The following is a 20,173-nucleotide window of genomic DNA, read 5'->3' as shown; positions in this document are numbered from 1 at the left end:
AATAAATTTTTAAATATATAATTATTCATTTTACAACTAACGTATAATTATTTTTTTGATCTTAAAACGTATAATTATCTAGCTCAGTTTTCTCTCATCGCTTTCTTGTTTTCGCTTTTGTTTTCTGTTTGCTTGTCCGGGCTTGTAAGCCTTCCATTCTTACCAAAAAAAAATATTAAAATTTACATTCAATTAAAATAAAAAATTGAAACAAATAAATTTAAACCTATTAACTTTAAAACTCAATACGAATATATATTTAAAGAAGTTAATTTTTTATTCTGATTAAAAATTAATTTTTAAATTAAATAGATTATTTATTTATTAATTTCTTTTAAAATTTGGTTTTTCATTAAAGACCGGAATATATCTATACATGTAAGAAGATGATAGAGTAGAATAAAAGCGGACAGCCAGAGGCTCATTTACGGTATATATAATAATATCTTTGAAAATATTGAAACGCACTTTTCTTGTTCAATGCTCTTTCTTTCTCTTCTCCTTCTACAGTAAAACCTCATCTCTCTCTCTCTGTCTGTCTGGAAAAAGCAAAAAGGCGAGGAGGAAGAGAGACGCTCTATATTCATATCTCAGATCTCTGCCTCCAAACTTCAATTGCTTTTTTATTACTTCGAAAATGAGTCAGAAATCCTTGATCTACGCCTTCGTTTCTCGTGGAACTGTGGTTCTTGCCGAGTACACTGAATTTAGTGGCAATTTCAACTCGATTGCATTTCAGTGCCTTCAGAAACTTCCTTCTACTAATAATAAGTTCACTTACAACTGCGATGCTCACACCTTCAATTACCTCGTCGATAATGGCTTCAGTGAGCTTCTTTCCCCCCTTTCTCTTTCTTTTTCTGTTTTCTTATAGTTTCCGTTAAATTGAGTGTTGGAACTTGAAATACAGTGAGTTTTTGAAATGAATGAATAATTTGATGTTCTGTGCGGTATTGTATAGTTGCCGGAATTAGGGTCAGGTTGGTTTATTGTCTTGGAAGATTGTTTAGATTGTTCGGAGATGGGTTTATTTGAATTTTTTTTTATCCCCCCCTAAAAATCAGACGGAAAACAAGGTTGACCTATTTTTTAGTGTTTTTCACTTAAAATTTTCTTTTCTTTGTGAAATGGGAAGCATATGGTTTGTAAGGATATGATCATTTTGTTTCTGGACTCCATGGATTTATTGTTAAAAAGAGAAAGTGTATCTGTGTGCTCGATTTATGCATTAGTTGTTGAAACATTGGGGATGTTAGATGGTTGGATGAACTGCACTGCACTGCGCTGCACGATTTAAAAAGACCTAAGAGTCTTCCAGTTTGATGTTTTCCCTGAAGAACAGTGTGAATTCATCATAAGTGAATGCAGTACTAGTCTTTGATGCTAGCTTTTTGTTATTATTCTATATTTTACTTTGGTGCATTGTCAATGGGCATGCTATTTTTAGGAATGGATAGGATCCTGATGCCTTCCTTCGCTTTTATGTTCTGCACGCAAAAGATTGAAAAGTTATTGCTACAGTTGGATGGTCAGTTGGGGTTCTGCTTGTTTTCCGGCTTGCCCTGTAAATGCAGTTATATACATTAGGCAATGAAAACATGAATAGATTATGATTTAACGCTAACGAATTGATGGAAAAAAGCTAATTCTGTGATATTATGGAGTGTGAATAAGGCTTTTGTACGTGACAATATTTAGATTGAAACATTGAATAATATGTAGGGAACATTGTAATGGAATATTGGAAATACTGAATTAATGGTTGTTATTTCATGTAAAATTATAACTTGATGATTTGTATAAAAGTATACTTAAAACATTGCTGCTGAACTCTTGATTATTAGAAGAGATGCTTATGCTTATATTTGGTTGTAGATATAGTGGTGACAAGACAGGCCTTTTAGTGATTTTTCTTGTAAAATCTGAGTTAGTTGTTGATTAAATTCAGTCTTTCTAGTATATACTGTGGAATCCTTCTTCATCATGGTATGCAAATTATTTTATTCTCTTTAGTTAAATTAACTATGCTATGTTCTGCAGCATACTGTGTAGTTGCAGATGAAACAGCAGGAAGACAAATACCTATGGCTTTTCTGGAACGTGTCAAGCAAGATTTTGTGACAAAATATGGGAGTGGAAAAGCTGCCGCTGCTCCTGCTAACAGCCTTGACAAAGAGTTTGGGTATTGTACTCTTGCAAAATCATTGAGCACAAACAATTTCTCTATTACATTTAGCTAACTATTTATTCTTTTGCAGACCAAAACTGAAGGAACATATGCAATATTGTGTTGATCATCCTGAAGAGGTAAGCAAGCTTGCAAAGGTGAAAGCTCAGGTGTCAGAAGTTAAAGGGGTCATGATGGAAAACATTGAAAAGGTAGGAAACTTAATTATTTGACTTTTTTTTTTCTTGGATTTCTTTTGTTTAAAAGCTGGTCTCAATAAGCAAATTAGATGGCAACTATGCAATCATAATATTACACACACACACATATATATATAATGGCTACTACTTGAACGGTTGTTCAATACATACCTATAATTAATTGCTAATATAGGCCATTTGAGCTCATCTGTCGTGTATGACTGTAAATATAAATAGGAACTACCAAAATGAACAGAAAAAAAACCTTCACAACCATAGCCATGATAACATTGGATAACTCCATGTTCACCATCCAACTTTAACCTAGCATTAGACTACAAATAAAATTGGATAAAAGAAACCAAGGTAAAATTTATTTGGAATCTGTAATCATGTATTGCACAAAATCAGTAACTCTATGGCATCAAATTCTAGTGACTGTTTAATGTGTTCAAGTATTTGTTCATGTTGTTTTACATCCTGGAATTGTAAATCTGACATATATGTTCGGGAAAGAAGAAACATATAGAAAGGCTAAGGAATTTAGAAAAAGAAGTTACATTCAATCTTTACTACCTCCTATTGAGAGCGCAGGACACATTTCCAGAATGACATGGTACTACGATGATTAATTCATCTGGTTCCTCAAATACTAGTTTATATCCTTTTTGTAAAATCTTTCTATGGTGCAATCTTTCCATAGTGTTTGATAATTTGGTGTTTTCTTCTTTGCACTGGACTTGGATAATAGTTAGCCTTAATAACTGTTTAAATTCTTGTCTTACTGGTATACATGCCTAGTTGCATACTTATGTTTTAATCCATTAGACTTCTTAGTTTAGTGTTTATTGTATATAAATATCTTGCTTGTGGTTAGCTTAAGCACGATTCTCAACAACTTATATACAGAAGCTTTATCCTATATGCATCACTGTGTCCTTTGTTTCTATCAAGTTCTTCTGAAGTTTAAATGCCTGAGGTTATGGAGTGAACGTTCTGTATGTAGCTACTGCTTTCGTGTGCACGATGTCTCTTTCTCCTTAAAACTGTGATTTATAGGTTATTCATATTTATGCTAATTGCTACAAATGCTTGGAAATTTAATTTACACCTCCACAGATCAGTGCTCAATTATGCCAATTACTTAATGTGAAAGAAGTGGCCATGGTTAATAATTTGTGAAATGAATGCGTTGCTCTAGCTATATCATCACCTAGGAGATGTTTCAATCTCTTACCCCCGTCTTACTGTTGTTGATTGTGTAAATTAGTGTATAGAAATCATCGGTACTTTTATTATTAGTTCATTATTTTTCTTTTCTTTGATACTTTGACTTAATGACGTAGTCCTGCTTGTACAGATTGTACCTTTAGGTTTATATATATTGTATAGGCTAGGATGAATGGAAAATTATGTAAAACCTGGAAAATGAAGTGATGGGGCTAGTTTACTCTTGAAATGATAACAAGATAAAGGTTCTAACTATTAGAATAAGGGATCACCTGACTCAGAGAATCAATTATTAATTTTTTTTATAATTGATTGAAAAAGTGAATTAAAAGAAAAAATATTAAGCATGGGTATTTCCCAACCTAATCTAGTCTTGAGCCTTTAAAAAACTATGATGAAGTTAAATCGAAATACTAAAGATTTGGATTCCTATAGAAAGCTAAAAGAGATCATTTTTCCTAATATGAATCAGAGGTAGACCTTAACAGAAAAATAGAGCCATAAGTAACACCTAAATTGAGGTGCCAAAAGAACTGGAAATCACAAATACCCTTCAGTAGCTAATTGATTAAAGTAAACATGATTAACTTTCTCGGCTTCATTGTTAATTGCATTATTCTCCTATGTTTGTTGAGTTTTGAACTGCCTAAATAGTAAAACTTTGTTCATATGCTTCTTCCGTCTTGTGGAAATTAAATCGACACGTTACTAATTGTACCCAGATTAAGAAATTACAATGAAGTCATAATCCTTTGAATTGAACTGTTTAATTTGTATTCAAGTATAAAGTCAATGAGGGTAAATAATGAGCTGCATTCCTTCAATAATTCTCAAGTAATGCTTATGTTTCTTTTGCAAAATCACCTTTGTTTATTGAATTCCTATCACGCATAATAGGTTCTGCTGGGTCTTCAGCTTTGAGGGGATTGATTTAAATCTGGAACAGTGTGTGTTGCTTAGGAATTTTAAATGTTAATTTCTTTCTTCTTCTTTTTCTCCCCTTCCTTTCAAGCTGTCCTTTTTGCAAGTCCCCTCATGTTGCTGCATTTGATGATCCACTCTTAATTATTGCTGACAAAGTTATTTTGATTTTGCTTACTTTCCTAAAGTTCATGCATTCAAAACTTGGTCCTCTGTGTACTTTTGAATCACAACTACGGCATCTGTAGGTAAATCAAGTGTTTTAGCAGTATTGTTAAGATCCATAACATTTCATTAGAAGTAGTTACGTAGGGTGTTCAAAGAGCCCAGACCAAACCAAACTGTTTTGAAAATTGCAGTTCCATAATTTTGACCGCGTGGTTTGATTGAAAATGAAAATAAAAAGTATCAGTATGGCATGCAGTTTTACTGTTGTCAGATATTATTATAAATTGGGCCTTAACTACCCGCTTAAGCTTGTAGTTCAATTGGTTCCATGACATGGTATCAAAACATCTTTGACCACGTGATTAAGTGTTCGATTCCTGGCAATCCCATTTATTGATTTAATTTCACATGGTAAGATGGGCCTGTGTTGTTCACGCTTCAAGCCCAGTTGACATTCACTTGTGGGCGTGTGTTGGATATTTATATGAATTGGGGCTTAACTATTAGCTTAACCTTTTAGTTCAAGTGGTTCTATGCCATGGGTATCAGAGCCTCTTAGACGAAATGATCAAGGGTTTCTTTTCCTGGGAAACCCATTTGTTGATTTAATTCCAACACATGGTAAGATGTGCCTATATTGTACACGCGTCAAGCCCAGTGGGCATTTGCGTGCGAGGGTGTGTCAAATATTAATATGAATTGGACCTTAACTATTAGCTTAAACTTTTAGTTCAATTGGTTCCATGACAACTGTAAAACTGTCTAATCAAACTAAATAATAAATATTATTATTGTGATTATTGTTATATAATCTCATAATTGTTTAAGTTGTTCTTTGGACTTTTTTTCTTTAGCAAAAAGTGTGGCAAAATATCGGAGAACTTTTTTTATATCAATCAGAATTTATGTTTCATTATTAGATTAATGTTGAACTACTGGTAATTGACTTGGAATGTAGACTTGATACTATTGTTATATGGTAGTACAAAAGCTAAAATGTATTCAAGCTTTAGGCTCAAATAAAAATTGTAACAAATCATTTTAAAATGCCAGCTAAGCTGAAACCGTTCTACTATTCAGGATTTGATTAAAGTTAGGTGGTTTGATGGGGTATACGTTTTTCTTGAATTGTCAAGCTCAGTTCGGTTTAGATGTTATCCTCTAAATGGAACCAAATAAAACTGAACACGTCTAATTTACATGGTGTTGATTGTTTTTATGCTTAACCTGCAATCGAAGAAAGATTTTGGAGTATTAGTTTTGTCATAAACTTGCTAAGTTGTAGATTTAAATTGCTAAAAACTTATCTTTTAACATTTTAGTAACTTCTATTCTTGTTTATGCTAACTTTGCTTTCTTAGCTGAATCTTCTTGAACTACCTGTTGCATGACCCATTTTGTTGGCAGTTCTGATATTTGATCGTCCTACCTGCTTTTGAATTTTATCTAACCTATGTTGTTCTTTTTCAAGACTTCAGTCTTGATCTCTTGCAACATATTTTTCTCATAATCTCATAATTTCTTCAACCAAGAGGGACAGTATTGAGAACCTCCTTGCATGCCTTTTAGACAATTCAATTCTGTTGTGCATGAATCTAGAGCATTGATTTCAGTTTCAATAGTTGAAATTTGTTTAGAAGAATCCTCCACTTTGACTAATCTCCTAGGACATTGAGATTTGATTTTTTAGGCTTATGTTTAGGTTAAAATGGATGGACAATTAGGTAAACACTCAAGAAGAAGTGACAAGCCCTTGTTTATGCTAGAAACTAGAAAGAAGAGGTGGTTTAGGGTTTTAAAAGATAAAATGAACCTACAACTCCCTAAGAGTTACATAAGGTGTTTATGGGAAACACGGGCGATAGTCACTGAAAATTTTAAGGTCTGTTTCAGAAATGTCTATCAACTTTGTTTTCTTTCTGTAAAGTCAGTGAATTGTACGTTTGATTTCAATAAAGACATTCTGGCCAATTTGTGTACAAAAACTCACTGAAATATTGATGTGGTATAGAAGAGAATTAACTATATGTTAACTAAGCACGATACTGAATATGTCTTAACTTTCATGGCTGATGTAGCAGAAATATGACAGCCACGTTTGACACACTTCTGCCATGTGACACATACTAAGTCACAATTTTTTTTTAATATCACATTGTTGTCCGAGAGGGCGAGCCTTGGCGTATTGTCGTGTGACCAAGAGGTCACGGGTTCGAGTCTTAGGAGCGGCCTCTTGCCAAATAAATTGGCAGGGGAAGGCTTTGCCCCCAGTACACCCTTGTGGTGGGACCCCTCCCCGGACCCTCGCTCAGCGGGGACGCGTAGTGCGACCGGGCCGCCCTTTTTTTTTATCACATTGTTGTCCGATGTGACACTTGGGTGTCTTTTGATAAAACTGAAAATTAAGTATTGAAAAAATAAGTACTGAATTTTAAGTGTTAAATATTATAAGTGCTGAAATTATTAAATGATATAAGTGTTTGATAAATATTAAAAATAAGTGCCGAACATTAAAATATTAGTTGATAATGTTTAACTTAAAATTTTAAGTTAAATATTTTGACTTATCAAAATAAGTGATATGTAGCTTAATTGAATAATTTAAGTGGTTAATAAAAAGCCATTATCAAACACACTTAAATTAAATAAGTGCTTAATTTAAGTGATTTTTATTGTTATCAAACGGGGCCTTAGTTGGGATATAGTCAACTGTCTTCTATGCCAAGTCAACATTTCGGTTAAGCCAAAATGGTTTTATTAAAATCAAATGTGAACTTCTGTGTTTATAGAAAGAAAATAAAGTTCAATGACGGCATTGGATTATCTGATCCTCATTTGTATTTCTATAGTAAGGATTGAAATAAGACCTAAGATGAAGACTCATTAATAAGTCTATACTATTGTTCATGTAGAGCTGAAAATACAAAAACATCCCTCATGATCAAGTTTTATTGACTTTATCGTTGGTATTAGGCCTTAGTACATCCATCCTAAACCTCAAACTTGTCTAGAAAAGTCAAATGAGCCCTCCAACTTTGAAAACGATCAATCATCCCCTTGATGTATTTTAAAGTGACATGCGCCTTATGTGGCAGAGCAAGTGGAGATTTGGACAAGTTGAAGCGCGCGTCATTTTAAGCAAATTCAGGGGCCAACAGTCAATCTAAGCATGTTCAGAAGCTAATCAGTTGTTTTCAAAGTTTGGCGGGAGGGCAATCGGCTTTTAAGGCCAATTTGGAAGGGCTATGTATGTATTAGGGCTTTCTATCACATAGGATGTTCGCATTGATGATATCATATACCTTGTTGTGTTATTAATATTGAGAAACCTAACAGATTGATTTCCAGGACATTCTTGGCGGATAAACCTAACAGATGTTCATTTTATTTACATATATATATATATAGGTGTTAGATAGAGGGGAAAAAATTGAACTTCTGGTCGATAAGACGGAGAACCTGCATAACCAGGTCAGTAATGCTTTCCTCCCAATTCATCTATCTTTCTGTCTATGTAATCTATAGAGGGAGTTGTGTTTAAAATTTCAGAAAATTTGTACTTACAGGCACAGGATTTTCGAAGCTCAGGGACGAAGATCCGGCGGAAAATGTGGCTGCAGAATATGAAGATGAAGCTGATTGTTTTGGGAATACTGATTGCCCTGATCCTGATTATAGTCCTCTCAGTTTGCAAAGGTTTCAACTGTGGCAAATGAGTGGAATATCCCAAGGCTTTTTGTTTTATATATATACTTTAGAGCTTTGGTGAGTTATATAAGCTGTATAATATTTGAATGATATATATATATTTTGTTATAGCTGTTTGTAGTAACAGACAACAGTTTCTTGATATTTTTGGTCTTGCATAATTACTTTGGCATTTGGATTTATTTAACCTTCTGTTATTGTGATACCATAAAAATGCCTTACCAGTTGAAAATGCTATGCATTTCAAATCTTATTAATGGCAAAAAGCATCCTGAAGCTCCTGATCACTGGGCTTCTGATCTTTTATTTCAGTATATTAGGTCGGTGATCTTTTATTTTAGAGCATATTAAGCTTTTTATAACTCAAAAAAGTCAACTTTTAACATATTTTAGAATTTGTTTTTTAAACATTCGGAAAGAATTTTTTTATACATGTGCGTTATGGAAAAATTGTTATGTAGTTATAGAAAAATTGTTACGTAGTTAAAGAAAAATTGTAATAATCTTATTTTGAATGGTGAAATGAATGATGTTTTGTTAATTGAATTTTATGTTTATATTTAACTAATTTGTCAACATAAAGATTTGATGTGATAAAAATAAGGGGGCGTTTGGTTTGGGGTAGGGTTTCATTCCCTTTGTTCTTGTTTGTTTACAAAAAAAAAAAACTCATTCTCTTTACCCACTTTAGATTAAGCCATTACCCCACTTTAGGTTAAGCCATTACCCCATGCCTTCTAGGGAATTGGATTCCCTTTACCTCATTCCCTTTTCTAAACATATCCAAACACATAGAGGAATTAATGGTTATTCCTTTCCTTTTCTTTAGTTTCTCTTTCTTGATTCATTTTCCCTTACTCCTTGTGAACCAAACGCCCCCTAAAAATAAAAGATCAAACTGGTTATGGTATTAAAATCTGGTGTATATGTTTATTCAGCATCCTCGAAGCTTTTGCTCTAGTTTACTCATTTCATTGCCTTTACTAATTTTTTTTTTTTATAAAAATACCATATCTCATTTCATTAACTTAAAAGATACATAATACAACACACGAAAATAAACCCATTATAAAAAATTTAAAAAATTTAAAAAAAAAATGGTAAAAATGTTATTATACTTTTTTTAGAAACTAACATTGAACTAATAGAAAATTAAATATATTTACTCTTTTCATGTTGGACACTTTTAATGTTTTAGCGAACACACCATCGTTTTGGTATGTTTGCTAAAACATTAAAAGTGTCTGACGGTGTGATTGCAGCCTTTACTAATCTTGCTGCGTTGGTCTTCTGTTATTTTTTAAGAGGCCTGTGTTAAGTGTAGATATGATTTTAAGGTATGAAATAGTTTAAATTTAATTTTACTGTTTCTAAGCAAGATCAATTTTAGTCTCATGTTGTCAAAAATTTGGAAAGATAGGTTCGATTGTTATTTAACTATTACACCGAACTTTCTAAATATCAATTATGTCGAAAATTTGAAAAGATTGGTTTGACGGTTAATGTGTCAATATAGTAACACTAAAGGTGACAATTATTGAGTTTGTGTCTCAATTTCATATTAGTGTTAGAATGAGTCAACTCTAACTCAACCTAAAACTTTCTTATCATAATTTTGCTAACCTAATTGGATTAGTATTGATTTCGTATTGTGTTTTCGTGTCACATAAAAGTTTACTATGTACGTATATTAGTGATGACTTTTAAAAATATAAGAGGATATAATACCATTTTAAAATATTTTATATCATTTTTGGATTAAAATGTTAACACTAACTATTCAAAAATCCGCTAATATAATGTTGAAGGGTCATGTAATGGGTTTAGAACAATATAGGAGGCTCGAGTCTTTTTTTTTTTTTTTTGATGGAAATAGTTGTATCTTCAATAGATGAACAAACACCAAGTACAACAAACAAACATAAGGTATAAAAACCTTACAAGATCCATAAAGGTACTAAAATGACTACAAAGAGCATAAATAACCATAAAAAGTATTAACAGCATAAAAGAACAAGAAAAAATATACTTTTCATAAATCCAAATCCGTAAAAAATCATTTGCAATCCACTCATCATCATTTAAGCCATTCTGAACATTCGGATGTAAATCATTTGTTTTGTTGCAACCACGTAGATCTATTGATCCACGAACAAGATAAGTCGTTTCCGCTCGTGCTAAATTCAAAAAAGGTATAAACGAAAAAATAATAGAGAACTGATACAATTCAAGCGAATAAAGAGATCAGATGAAGTATAATAAAAGTGACATGTAGAAATATGAGAAAAAATAAAAATAATTTTAAATATTCGTGTCATTTCAGTTGGCATGTCAACACGAACTTAACCTAAAAGTTTGTGTGTCAATTTCGTGACAACCACAAAATGACACGTTACCTACTAAGCTAAACTCAAACACTAAAAGTGCATGTCGAATGAAGCAGCCATATCATGGTGCGTAATGTTCATTCCTATACTAATTCTTTTATTCATTTACACATTCATGTATTCATTAGAAGCATCCTAACTCGGGAGGCTTCACCAATTTTTTTAATAAAATGTTCGATATTCCTCTTCAAAAAAAAAAGTGCATATCGATTTCGTGTCATATGATCGGGTCTTATATGTTTTTGCCACCTCTAACTAATACAATTGAAAAAAACTTGTTAAGATGCTAACAACTAAATCACAGTTAATCATAATTTTTTTTTTCTAATGTGCCTAAAATAGTTACAAATACCAATAAAAAATGTTTCAAACTGCTTCAATACCTATTCTTACTCATTATTTTGTTAAACTTTTAATAATTTTTATCAATCTTTTTATAAAAGCTTAATACCTTCACAATCCCTTCAAGTTGTCCCAATACTGCAACTAACCCCCCAAACTTAGACTTGCGACAACTAATCCCTTCAACTTGGTTAATTCGAACAAATAACCCCTCAAATAGGTTATTTCATGAGTTTTTTTGCTTTTTACTTAATGTACCACTAGATTAGTTAGATATAGCAATCGATAATTTGAAATCTTTTATTTATGATGTAATATTATGTTGAATATTTTTTTGGGTTTATGGGTTATTTGTTCTAAATAAGCAACTTGGAAAGTTATTTGTTCCAATTGAGCAATTTGAAAGGTCATGTTCCAAATAAGCAAGTTGAGTGGGTTAGTTATCACAAGTCTAAATTTGAGAAATCAGTTGCAGTATTGGAACAACTTGAAGGGGACTGAGAAGATATTAAACCTTTTATAAAATATAAAGTTTAAAGCATTTATATCAAAAAATTAAAGTTTAACTATAATGTTAGTAACATTATATTTAAGAGATTATGAATTTCCATATATAAAATAAAGAATTCAAATTGCATCTTAAAACTTATTGTATGTACTAAGAATTCATTTTGTTTTACACGTTTACATTAAAAAAATTCTAAAAAAAAAAAGTCAAATAGAAATAAAGAATGGAGTAAATAAAAGTATAAGACTCTATTCTTTTTTACTGAAAATAAATAAACGGAACTGAACTGAATTCTAGTAGAGCTGTATACCCTTTAAAAATAACAATAATTAAAATAAAACATTTATAAAAATAATAAAAAATAAATATAATAAACTGAACTAAAATTATTGTAATTAATAATTAAATGACAAAGCAGAGGAACCTAACATAATAAAATAATATTAAAGAACAAAATTTGCCTTCTGCAAGAATAGGTGAGATGGTAAAACAACATGGTTGCTGAGGAAACCAGTGTTCGAATCTCGTGGTTACCAATTAAGATAATATTTCTACAGTTTATTGATATTAAACCTCACCCTCTCCCTCTCTCTCCTCAAATCGCTGTTAACGTTTTTCTTCTCTCTGTTTTTCTTTTCCCTCTCAATTTCTCTGCAACTTTTCACCATTTCCGTATTCTCCCAAACCTCGCATCTCCTTTTGCTTCTTCTTTCAAATTTCATATACGTACTCTCGTCTGGAAATTCCGGCAGCCACTTCGGAATCATCTCAGAATTCAAAATCGGCCGCGACGGAGGATTCGGAATTGGAATCGAAGTCGGAGCCGGCCTCGGAATCGGTTTGGCGAAAGGTATTTCGTCGTTGATTTTTACGAAAACTGATAAATCTTTCATTACTTTTGAACTCAATAATCGACTGCTGTGAACGTCGGGTGCTCCGACGAAGCCCTGCGGCAAAGCGAGGTCGTGGAGGGCATTGATGATGTCAAAGAGATTTGATTGAGTACGATTTGATCTGTTGGAATAAGATGCGGCGGTTTCTGCGACGGATTTGATGAAGAGAGTCGCTATGTGAGATAAACTTTGAAGAGATGAAAGGTGAGTGGATTTGAATCCAACTGATTCACAGATTTGAGAGACTGCGATTTTTGTTATTTCGAAATGGAAATCTGATGGATTTGAATCTGTAGGAAGGTGAGTTACGAGTTTCTTCTGGCTTGATCGAGTTTTCATGGCGATTCAATTGGAACTCGCCAAGCCAAACCAGAAGATGAAGAAGATGATGTCCCTCCTTAAAACCCTAATTGGTTAGTCCGCACCTTTATCTCGCCTTTTCAGCTTTTAAGTGGGTTTTGATGTCATTTAGTGAGTTATGTAGGGAGTTTTTCATAATTTGCCTATATAAAAACTTTTGCTTTTCAAAAAAAAAAAAAAAAAAAAGAACTCTTTGTAAAAATAATTAAGTATATTTTTTATTTAAATATGCGGACATTAACATTATTACTTCCGACCTCAAAAAAAAAAAAAACAATATTCTTTAAAGAAATTGATTAAATTCATTTCAAAAAACAAAAAGCAATTGATTAAATTCTTCTTCAAACTATAAAATAAACAATAGTATTATTTAAGTACGGCTTTAAGCGGGACAAAATCCAGTTAAAAGGGGTGAAAGTGTGATTGTATTTCAAGACTATTCGTTTTTGAAAGGGTATATTCAAAACTTTATATGCTAAAATTTGTTCAAATTATTTCAATTTAATTTTAAACTACCTAAAAGCTGAAATTGCATTTAATTTTAAACTACCTAAAAGCTGAAATTGCCATACCACACATGTTTAGTGCTTGTTTAGTTCCAATTTTTATAACTATTTTTTATCTTTTAATTTTAAACATGTTTAAAATTTCGTTACTTTTAGAAAAAAAAAAAAAAAAAACTAATATCTAAGTAAGTAATGGTAAACAACAACAACTAAACATACCTTACATCACGTTTTAAAAGAATCCACACTAGACCCTACCTAAAAAAAAAAAGGAATCCACACTAGAAATGTAATTATGTTGGTATATAATACTTTAATTACTTAAATATTTGGTGATCTTAATATTAGTTGTATCTATTTCTGAATAGAAGTTCTAATTTCACTCGGCCCACTCAGGCCCACATTCCTTGGAAAGTTTGAACAAGGAAAATTGATATCCCTGCCAGTTTTTGAGACGAACTTAGAATTTTATAAAAAAAAGAAAAAAGAGAAATTTATATAGAAATTCACTTTTGAAAAACTATTTACAGTTATGTTTTATAATTTTGAATTATGTCAAACTGGTAAAATTATTATTTTTAAAGATTAAAGTTTATAAACTATAGGTCTAAAATATATTATTAAGAGTTTGAGATTTATGAACTGGGTTTTATACTTTTTAAATTAGGTGTAAAAGTATATTTTATTTGGTATATAAAAAAAATTACATATTAAGAATTAAGTTTGATGATACTTGTAACTTTATGGTAATGCAAAAAGCCTAAAAAGAGCATGGTCTAACATGTCTTCAGCTTCAACCCAATACGGTTCGAACCTGGCATTGGGCTGGGCTTTATGGAAACTCACTGGGCCCAGCCGAAGACCGTTCCACTCCAACCTGTGTACTAATAAATTCTTGAGTTTCAAACTAATTAATAAGTGTATATATTTGATAAAATCAATTAATATGTATTAATTAAATAAAAACGTCATGTAGTATTAAAAACAGAATATCTAGAAAAGAGAATAATATCCTTTAAGAAAAATAAGGTCTAAAATTATTTTAGATATTAGTTAAAGTTTTTATTTTTTTTTAGTAGTAGAATTGAAAATTAATATTTTTAAATTCAATAAAATATGTGGATTTTTTTATCAACTCGTATAAAATATAGTATATTTTTTTTCATGTGTTCGTGAGAAGACATGTTGATGAAGTGTAAATGACAAAATGTGTTATTGAGAAAACAGTTTGATAAATTATTTCTCAAATTTACCAACATTAGAGTTAAAATTGCTCTTTGTTGCCAACAGTAGGAGTAAAATTGCATGGCTTAAAGCATTATTTGATCTTTGACTTATCTAAAATTTTATCATTTGGCTCCTGATGCATTATTTGTTTACATTTGACCCCTGATCTATTCCAATTAGTGAAACTTCACCCACTTTGTATGAATACTTAACGGAATCGTTATTCATTGACAAGTACCGATATTTTGATACTTGAACTTGACACGTGATATTTCATAAAGTTTTTTTTTGCCACACTATATGGAAATAATTAATTAGATTAACAAAATAAAAAACAAATCTTAAACAAAAATCTATTAAGTTCAAGTGTCAAAATATTATTACTTATCAATGATATAACGATTCGGTAAAGTTTTAATACAAATTGGATGAAATTTCACCAACTGGGATAGATCAGGGACCAACTGTGACCAAATAATAGATGAGCGGTCAAATGATAAAATTTTGGATAGATCAGTGACCAAATAGTGCTTTAAGCCAAAATTGCACGTTTGAAGTAAAATCGATCCTAGTTATAAACTTTAGGTGTATTCTTTTGCACCATATCCTTAAAAAACAGAGCAATTTTTTTTTGAAAGGATATGTAATGCAAAATTTCCTATTTTTGAAAGAATTTCTTGTTATAAAATCAAGATGATATTTGGTATTCTTTTCCAAATTTATCCTTCTTTAATTTTTCTGTAAGAGTTAAACAATTTGTCTAGAATACATCAATAGTGATTTACTAGGATTAGGGAAGGTAAATGACTTTTATGGGATTGATGATTTAACTATTGTGGCTACAGATAATTTTGGATAGTAAGAGGGTGTTTGGTTGCTGCTTTTTCGACCTTTTGTTTGCCTTTTCATTTTAAAAATGAGAGTTTTAGGTGTTTGGTTAGACATCTCATGTTTTCCTTTTGTAGCCGAAAAGTAGCTTTTTTATAAAAGCAGGGAATCCCTGTTTTTTGGAAAAGCAGCCTTTTCAAACAGCAACCGTAACAGGAAATAGCAAACAGCAACAACAAACAGCAGGTAAAACAAATGGACCCTAAAACTGCATTAAGTGTCCATTTTGGTTCCATTTTGAAATCGCTACTTAAAAAAATGTTTGTTAAATTTTTGAAATAGCTATTTTAATAGAAAAATCAATGAACATCTACCATTTATAAGGCCAAGAAGAAAAGATAAATATTAGTCTTTTCTTTTATATTTAACTGCGTTTTTTAGTAAGTTGAGCTTTTATATGTTATACTCCGTCGCTAATATCCCATTATATAAGTTGTTTTAGAAAGTGATTTTTTTTTTCTAAAATATAAATCGTTTTAGTTTTTCAAGAATTTCTTAGTTGGATTTTCGGTCTAAACATTGAATTTTTATCTTGGTTTACAATGTACCCATGTATTTTTTAACGTTCTAAGACTTATTCTACAATAGTGATATGAGATAAAAAAAAATAAAAAAAGAGGTTAACCAATATAAATTCATTAATTTAACTTTATATTAATTGTATTTTTTTTTTTAGAAACTAGACTTTATTTAAGAATTACATCATTGGATAAAAGCTGATAAATCAGAAAGGGAATATTATGCCAAAGTACAGTAGACCTGTCAGATAAAGCAAAACTAGCAAGCTCATGTGTAACTTTATTAGCTGAGTGATCCACCGAAACAATGGAGATTGTGGGGCAAGAATCAAGAGTCTAATGGCATGCCTCGATAACTAACCCAAACTCCGAACGTTCCTCAGTCCCAAACTGGATAGCCATGATGATCTAATCCGCATCCATCTCCATAATAACTCGAGACTAGCCGCCCTCTAAGAGGAAATGTAAAGCACACTGAAGACCTATCATCTCAGCCAATCTAGTACCAGTTTGACATTCAGAGTAGGCTCGTTTGGAGGAACCCTCACCATCACAAAGAATACCATCGAGACCCACGAAGATCTTTGATGGGCTGCATCCAGCATTGATATTAAGCTTTAGGAATCCCGCCAACGTAGTGGTCCAATTTGCAACTCCTTAGACCGCCTTAGAAAAACTGAGCAAGATAATCAGTAAAGAGTTTTGCGATAATGTAAATTCATTAATTTAATTCTATTTTAATTGTATTTCTTAATTTGTGTGAAAAATACTAGAATGATTTATATAACGAAGAGAGTAATAAATAGATAGATATGTTTACATTTATTAGATCCTTATATTTATTAAGTTGTCAATCACTCTTAATTTTGTTCGTTAGTAGTTTCTTTCACACTTTTCTATATTTATGATCTGTTTGTTTTACCTATTTTTTATTATTTGCTGTTGGAAAATACTGTTTTTTCATAAAGCATGTCTATTTTTTTTTATAAAAAGACTACTTTTCAGATATAAAAAGTAAACAGGAGGTGACTAACTGAATAGAATGTGAAAAATCAAGACTAACCGAATAGGAATGTGAAAAATCAATTAGGTGTTGAAAATAAACTTAAAATTGGAGAATAAACAAAGTAAATAAAAGAGAAAAATTGATTGTTTTTTATTAGTAGTTTCCATACTATTTAACCGAATCAAAATGAAGATATTTATAGTCTAACATGATCCACTAAAATGCACTGCTCTTCGCAAAACAATACGACTCTTTACTAAAACCCACAACTCTTTATTATGGCTCTTCATTGTAATTTTGTCCAAATTAATTTATCTAATGCCAACAGTGCATCTTTTAAATTAAACTTGCTCCTTACCCCCAAACTTTCTATATTTTCTTCAAAAATTTGTCTACCATGTGGCTTTGTGAAAATATCCACCATTTGATCCCCTATCTCGAAATGCTCAATATGATGTAGATTAATGACGAGTGAGTTGATTTTAATCGTAAATCAATTAAGTGGTTTTTTTCTCTAGTTAAACTAGGAGTTAATCTCAATATTTACGAGTTAAAACCCGTAGGAATCGAAGATCTCCACTGATAAAAGGGATGAACCCCTAATACATCCCAAAGAGAAAGATAATAAATTAATTGATAAAAAGGTTAAGTTTTACCAATGAAATAGATGAATTTATATCATCTCTAAACCTAAAGATGAAATTACAGGCTTAATAGGTATCCAACCCCCTAAACTTGTAACTTTTTTCCATCTGGCCCCCTCAACTTAGGGGACAACCTCTTAACCCCCTCAACTCTCCAAAAATATCACATACAGCCCCTTATACCCCTATGTTCGGTCAAAATATTGACCCGTGTAGAAAACGCGTTTGACTGTTGACCACACCCATGTCACGTGTCATTTTTGTAACAATCACTTGGATACATTTCACCTCGACGACCACTACCGCCAACCTCAGCACCTCGATAAGGTTGCGACGACAAACAGCGACAGCACCTCGCACGAATATGGAAAAATTTAATAAAAAAATGACACGTGGCATTGGTGTGGTCAATAGTCAAACGCGTTTTCTACACGGGTCAATATTTTGACCAAACATAGTGGTGTAAGGGGTTGTATGTGATGTTTTTGGAGAGTTGAGGGGGTTGAGAGGTTGTCCCCTAAGTTGAGGGGGTCAAGTGAAAAAAAGTTACAAGTTTAGGGGGTTGGATGTGTATTAAGCCTACATAAAAAGGTAAATGCATACAACTAAAATAGATGAAACTTAAAAAGGTAAAATGAGATAGAGGTAAGGAGTAATGAATTGTAAACAAGTGGTGGTAAAGTTGTAATTAAGAGAAAGCTCGAGTGAGAGGCAAGATTGCTCTTTTACAGCATTTTAAAAGTCCACACTGTGTGTGGATATTTTAAATCGAACGGGAACTGCTGGTTTTAGTAGCCCACGAGGCGTGTGAGATTCTCACATGGCATGTGGGATTACTGCTGAACCTCTGATGTTCATTTCAGTAATCCACAAGGCGTGTAATGTCTAATTTCACATAAATGATCTTTGCTTTGTCTAGGTGTGTTGTCCATTTAACCCCGCTTCTTTCACCACTCGTCTCCTCTCGTCTAATCGATTGGATGCTCGCATCACAACATAAATATCACCTTTATTCATGGATCGTAAAGAAAAAAAGCAGGTAAACAAACACTCCCAGTTCCACTTTTAAGGGTGATTGAAATAAACGTATCATATAAAAGTCGATTTAGCAATTGTTATAAATAATAAGTAAAAGAGAAAGTGTGGCTGCCGGTGATGTTGGGACAAAAGGTAATAAAATGGTAGGGAAGGGAAGGGAAGGGAAGGGAAGGGAAGGGACCCATTTATAATTATTCCCTAAAATCCCACATGTACCTTTCAATATGGACCAAAACCAACCCTAAATAAATATATATATTTATCTGAGTGGATGATATGATATGATATGGTAGGCACATTGATTGGAATTTGGAAGGATTAAATAATAATAAACCACAGTTTAATAAAGTATGATATGATGATGATTTCCACTTTACCATATCTCGTATTCATCGTATGTATCATCATATTGTTTTAGTGCTGGATTACGACTCTAATTATTATTTTAAATTAACTCTTTATTAGTAGCATTTATGTTTCGATGCAATTATTATATATGAAATGCAGTTTATTCCAAAAACAAATTATTTGAATGATGCACCTTCCTCAAGCAACTTGATATTTCTTTTCTTTTCTTTTCATATATTAGGAAATAATAATCAAATGATAAATATAATTATCAGAAAATTTACTAAATTCCTCAAAGTAACTGGATATTTTGGTTCCTAATATATTATTTACAAAATATCACATATGAATATTGGGCTGAAACTTAGGGAAAAAAGGGGTTCTTTTTCAATGTGAAAGCCATAATTTTATAAATTATGCACTAACATTGTTACTTTTTTATATATTTTAATAATATAGTACACCAAGAAGAAGAGTTGTTACAACTTGAGTAAGACACGTTAGAAATTCTATTCAAGTAACAAGAAATATTGAATTTTACGGTGAAAAAAGTTAACCCCATTCTTTTTTCCTACGTGCCAATCTAAATCCAGCGTGTCGTTTACGCGTGCAACACACATTCTACATGTAGTTTACTTTTTTTTGGAAACTATAGATTAATTGATTATATTTTAAGCAAGTTGGAAACGTTATCATTACAGTTTGAAAGTTTATGGAGTCAAATAAACTTTTTTGACAAGTTCAAAGGCGATGTATTTAACCTAAAAATAAACTATATACTCAAAATATAGAAGTCATGATTAAACTGATGGTTATTAAAATTTGGGTATGTTTCGAAAAAGTTATTGAACTACATTTCTTTCAATGAGGTTGCAATAAGGTTGTTGAATTTTCATTTTATTTTAATAACAACATTCCAACTAATTCAGATAAAAAATTCATCACAATAATTAAGTAATAGTCATGTCCAATATAACTAACTTTTATATATAACATGTAAAACAAAAGTCATTATATTTTTATTTATTTAACTCAACTGATTAATAATGCCACGTGACAACTAAACCATGTAATTTTTTTAATTATTTTTCCGCCACATGACACACGTGATATC

At 31.6% G+C, this 20,173-nt stretch overlaps 1 protein-coding gene and 1 long non-coding RNA gene across 3 annotated transcripts; both read left to right on the top strand.

Annotated features, from left to right (window-relative positions):
- Positions 1-441: 441 nt before the first annotated feature.
- On the top strand, positions 442-8,576 carry LOC136205625 (vesicle-associated membrane protein 722-like). The gene is made up of 5 exons (XM_065996304.1): positions 442-827; positions 2,041-2,182; positions 2,259-2,379; positions 8,095-8,157; positions 8,253-8,576. The coding sequence occupies exons 1-5, from the start codon at positions 638-640 to the stop codon at positions 8,400-8,402; spliced, it is 666 nt and encodes a 221-aa protein (XP_065852376.1). The 5' UTR covers positions 442-637; the 3' UTR covers positions 8,403-8,576.
- Positions 8,577-12,132: 3,556 nt separating this feature from the next.
- On the top strand, positions 12,133-16,894 carry LOC136205819 (uncharacterized). Of its 2 annotated transcripts, XR_010676093.1 has the most exons (3): positions 12,195-12,728; positions 12,821-12,937; positions 15,583-16,894. It is a non-coding gene; the product is annotated as an uncharacterized lncRNA (long non-coding RNA). The 2 variants fall into 2 exon arrangements; XR_010676092.1 differs by having other exon boundaries at positions 12,133-12,728; positions 12,821-16,894.
- Positions 16,895-20,173: the final 3,279 nt, after the last annotated feature.

This window comes from Euphorbia lathyris, chromosome 9, assembly GCF_963576675.1.
Source record: "Euphorbia lathyris chromosome 9, ddEupLath1.1, whole genome shotgun sequence".
Lineage (NCBI taxonomy): Eukaryota > Viridiplantae > Streptophyta > Magnoliopsida > Malpighiales > Euphorbiaceae > Euphorbia > Euphorbia lathyris.
This window is presented reverse-complemented; position numbering and strand designations above follow the sequence as displayed.

Excerpts from the sequence above, each read along its gene's own strand:
- LOC136205625 (XM_065996304.1), top strand. The coding sequence starts at position 638 with ATGAGTCAGAAATCCTTGATCTACGCCTTCGTTTCTCGTGGAACTGTG. Across the intron at positions 828-2,040 it reads CCTCGTCGATAATGGCTTCA|CATACTGTGTAGTTGCAGAT; the intron begins GTGAGCTTCTTT and ends TATGTTCTGCAG. Across the intron at positions 2,380-8,094 it reads TGATGGAAAACATTGAAAAG|GTGTTAGATAGAGGGGAAAA; the intron begins GTAGGAAACTTA and ends ATATATATATAG.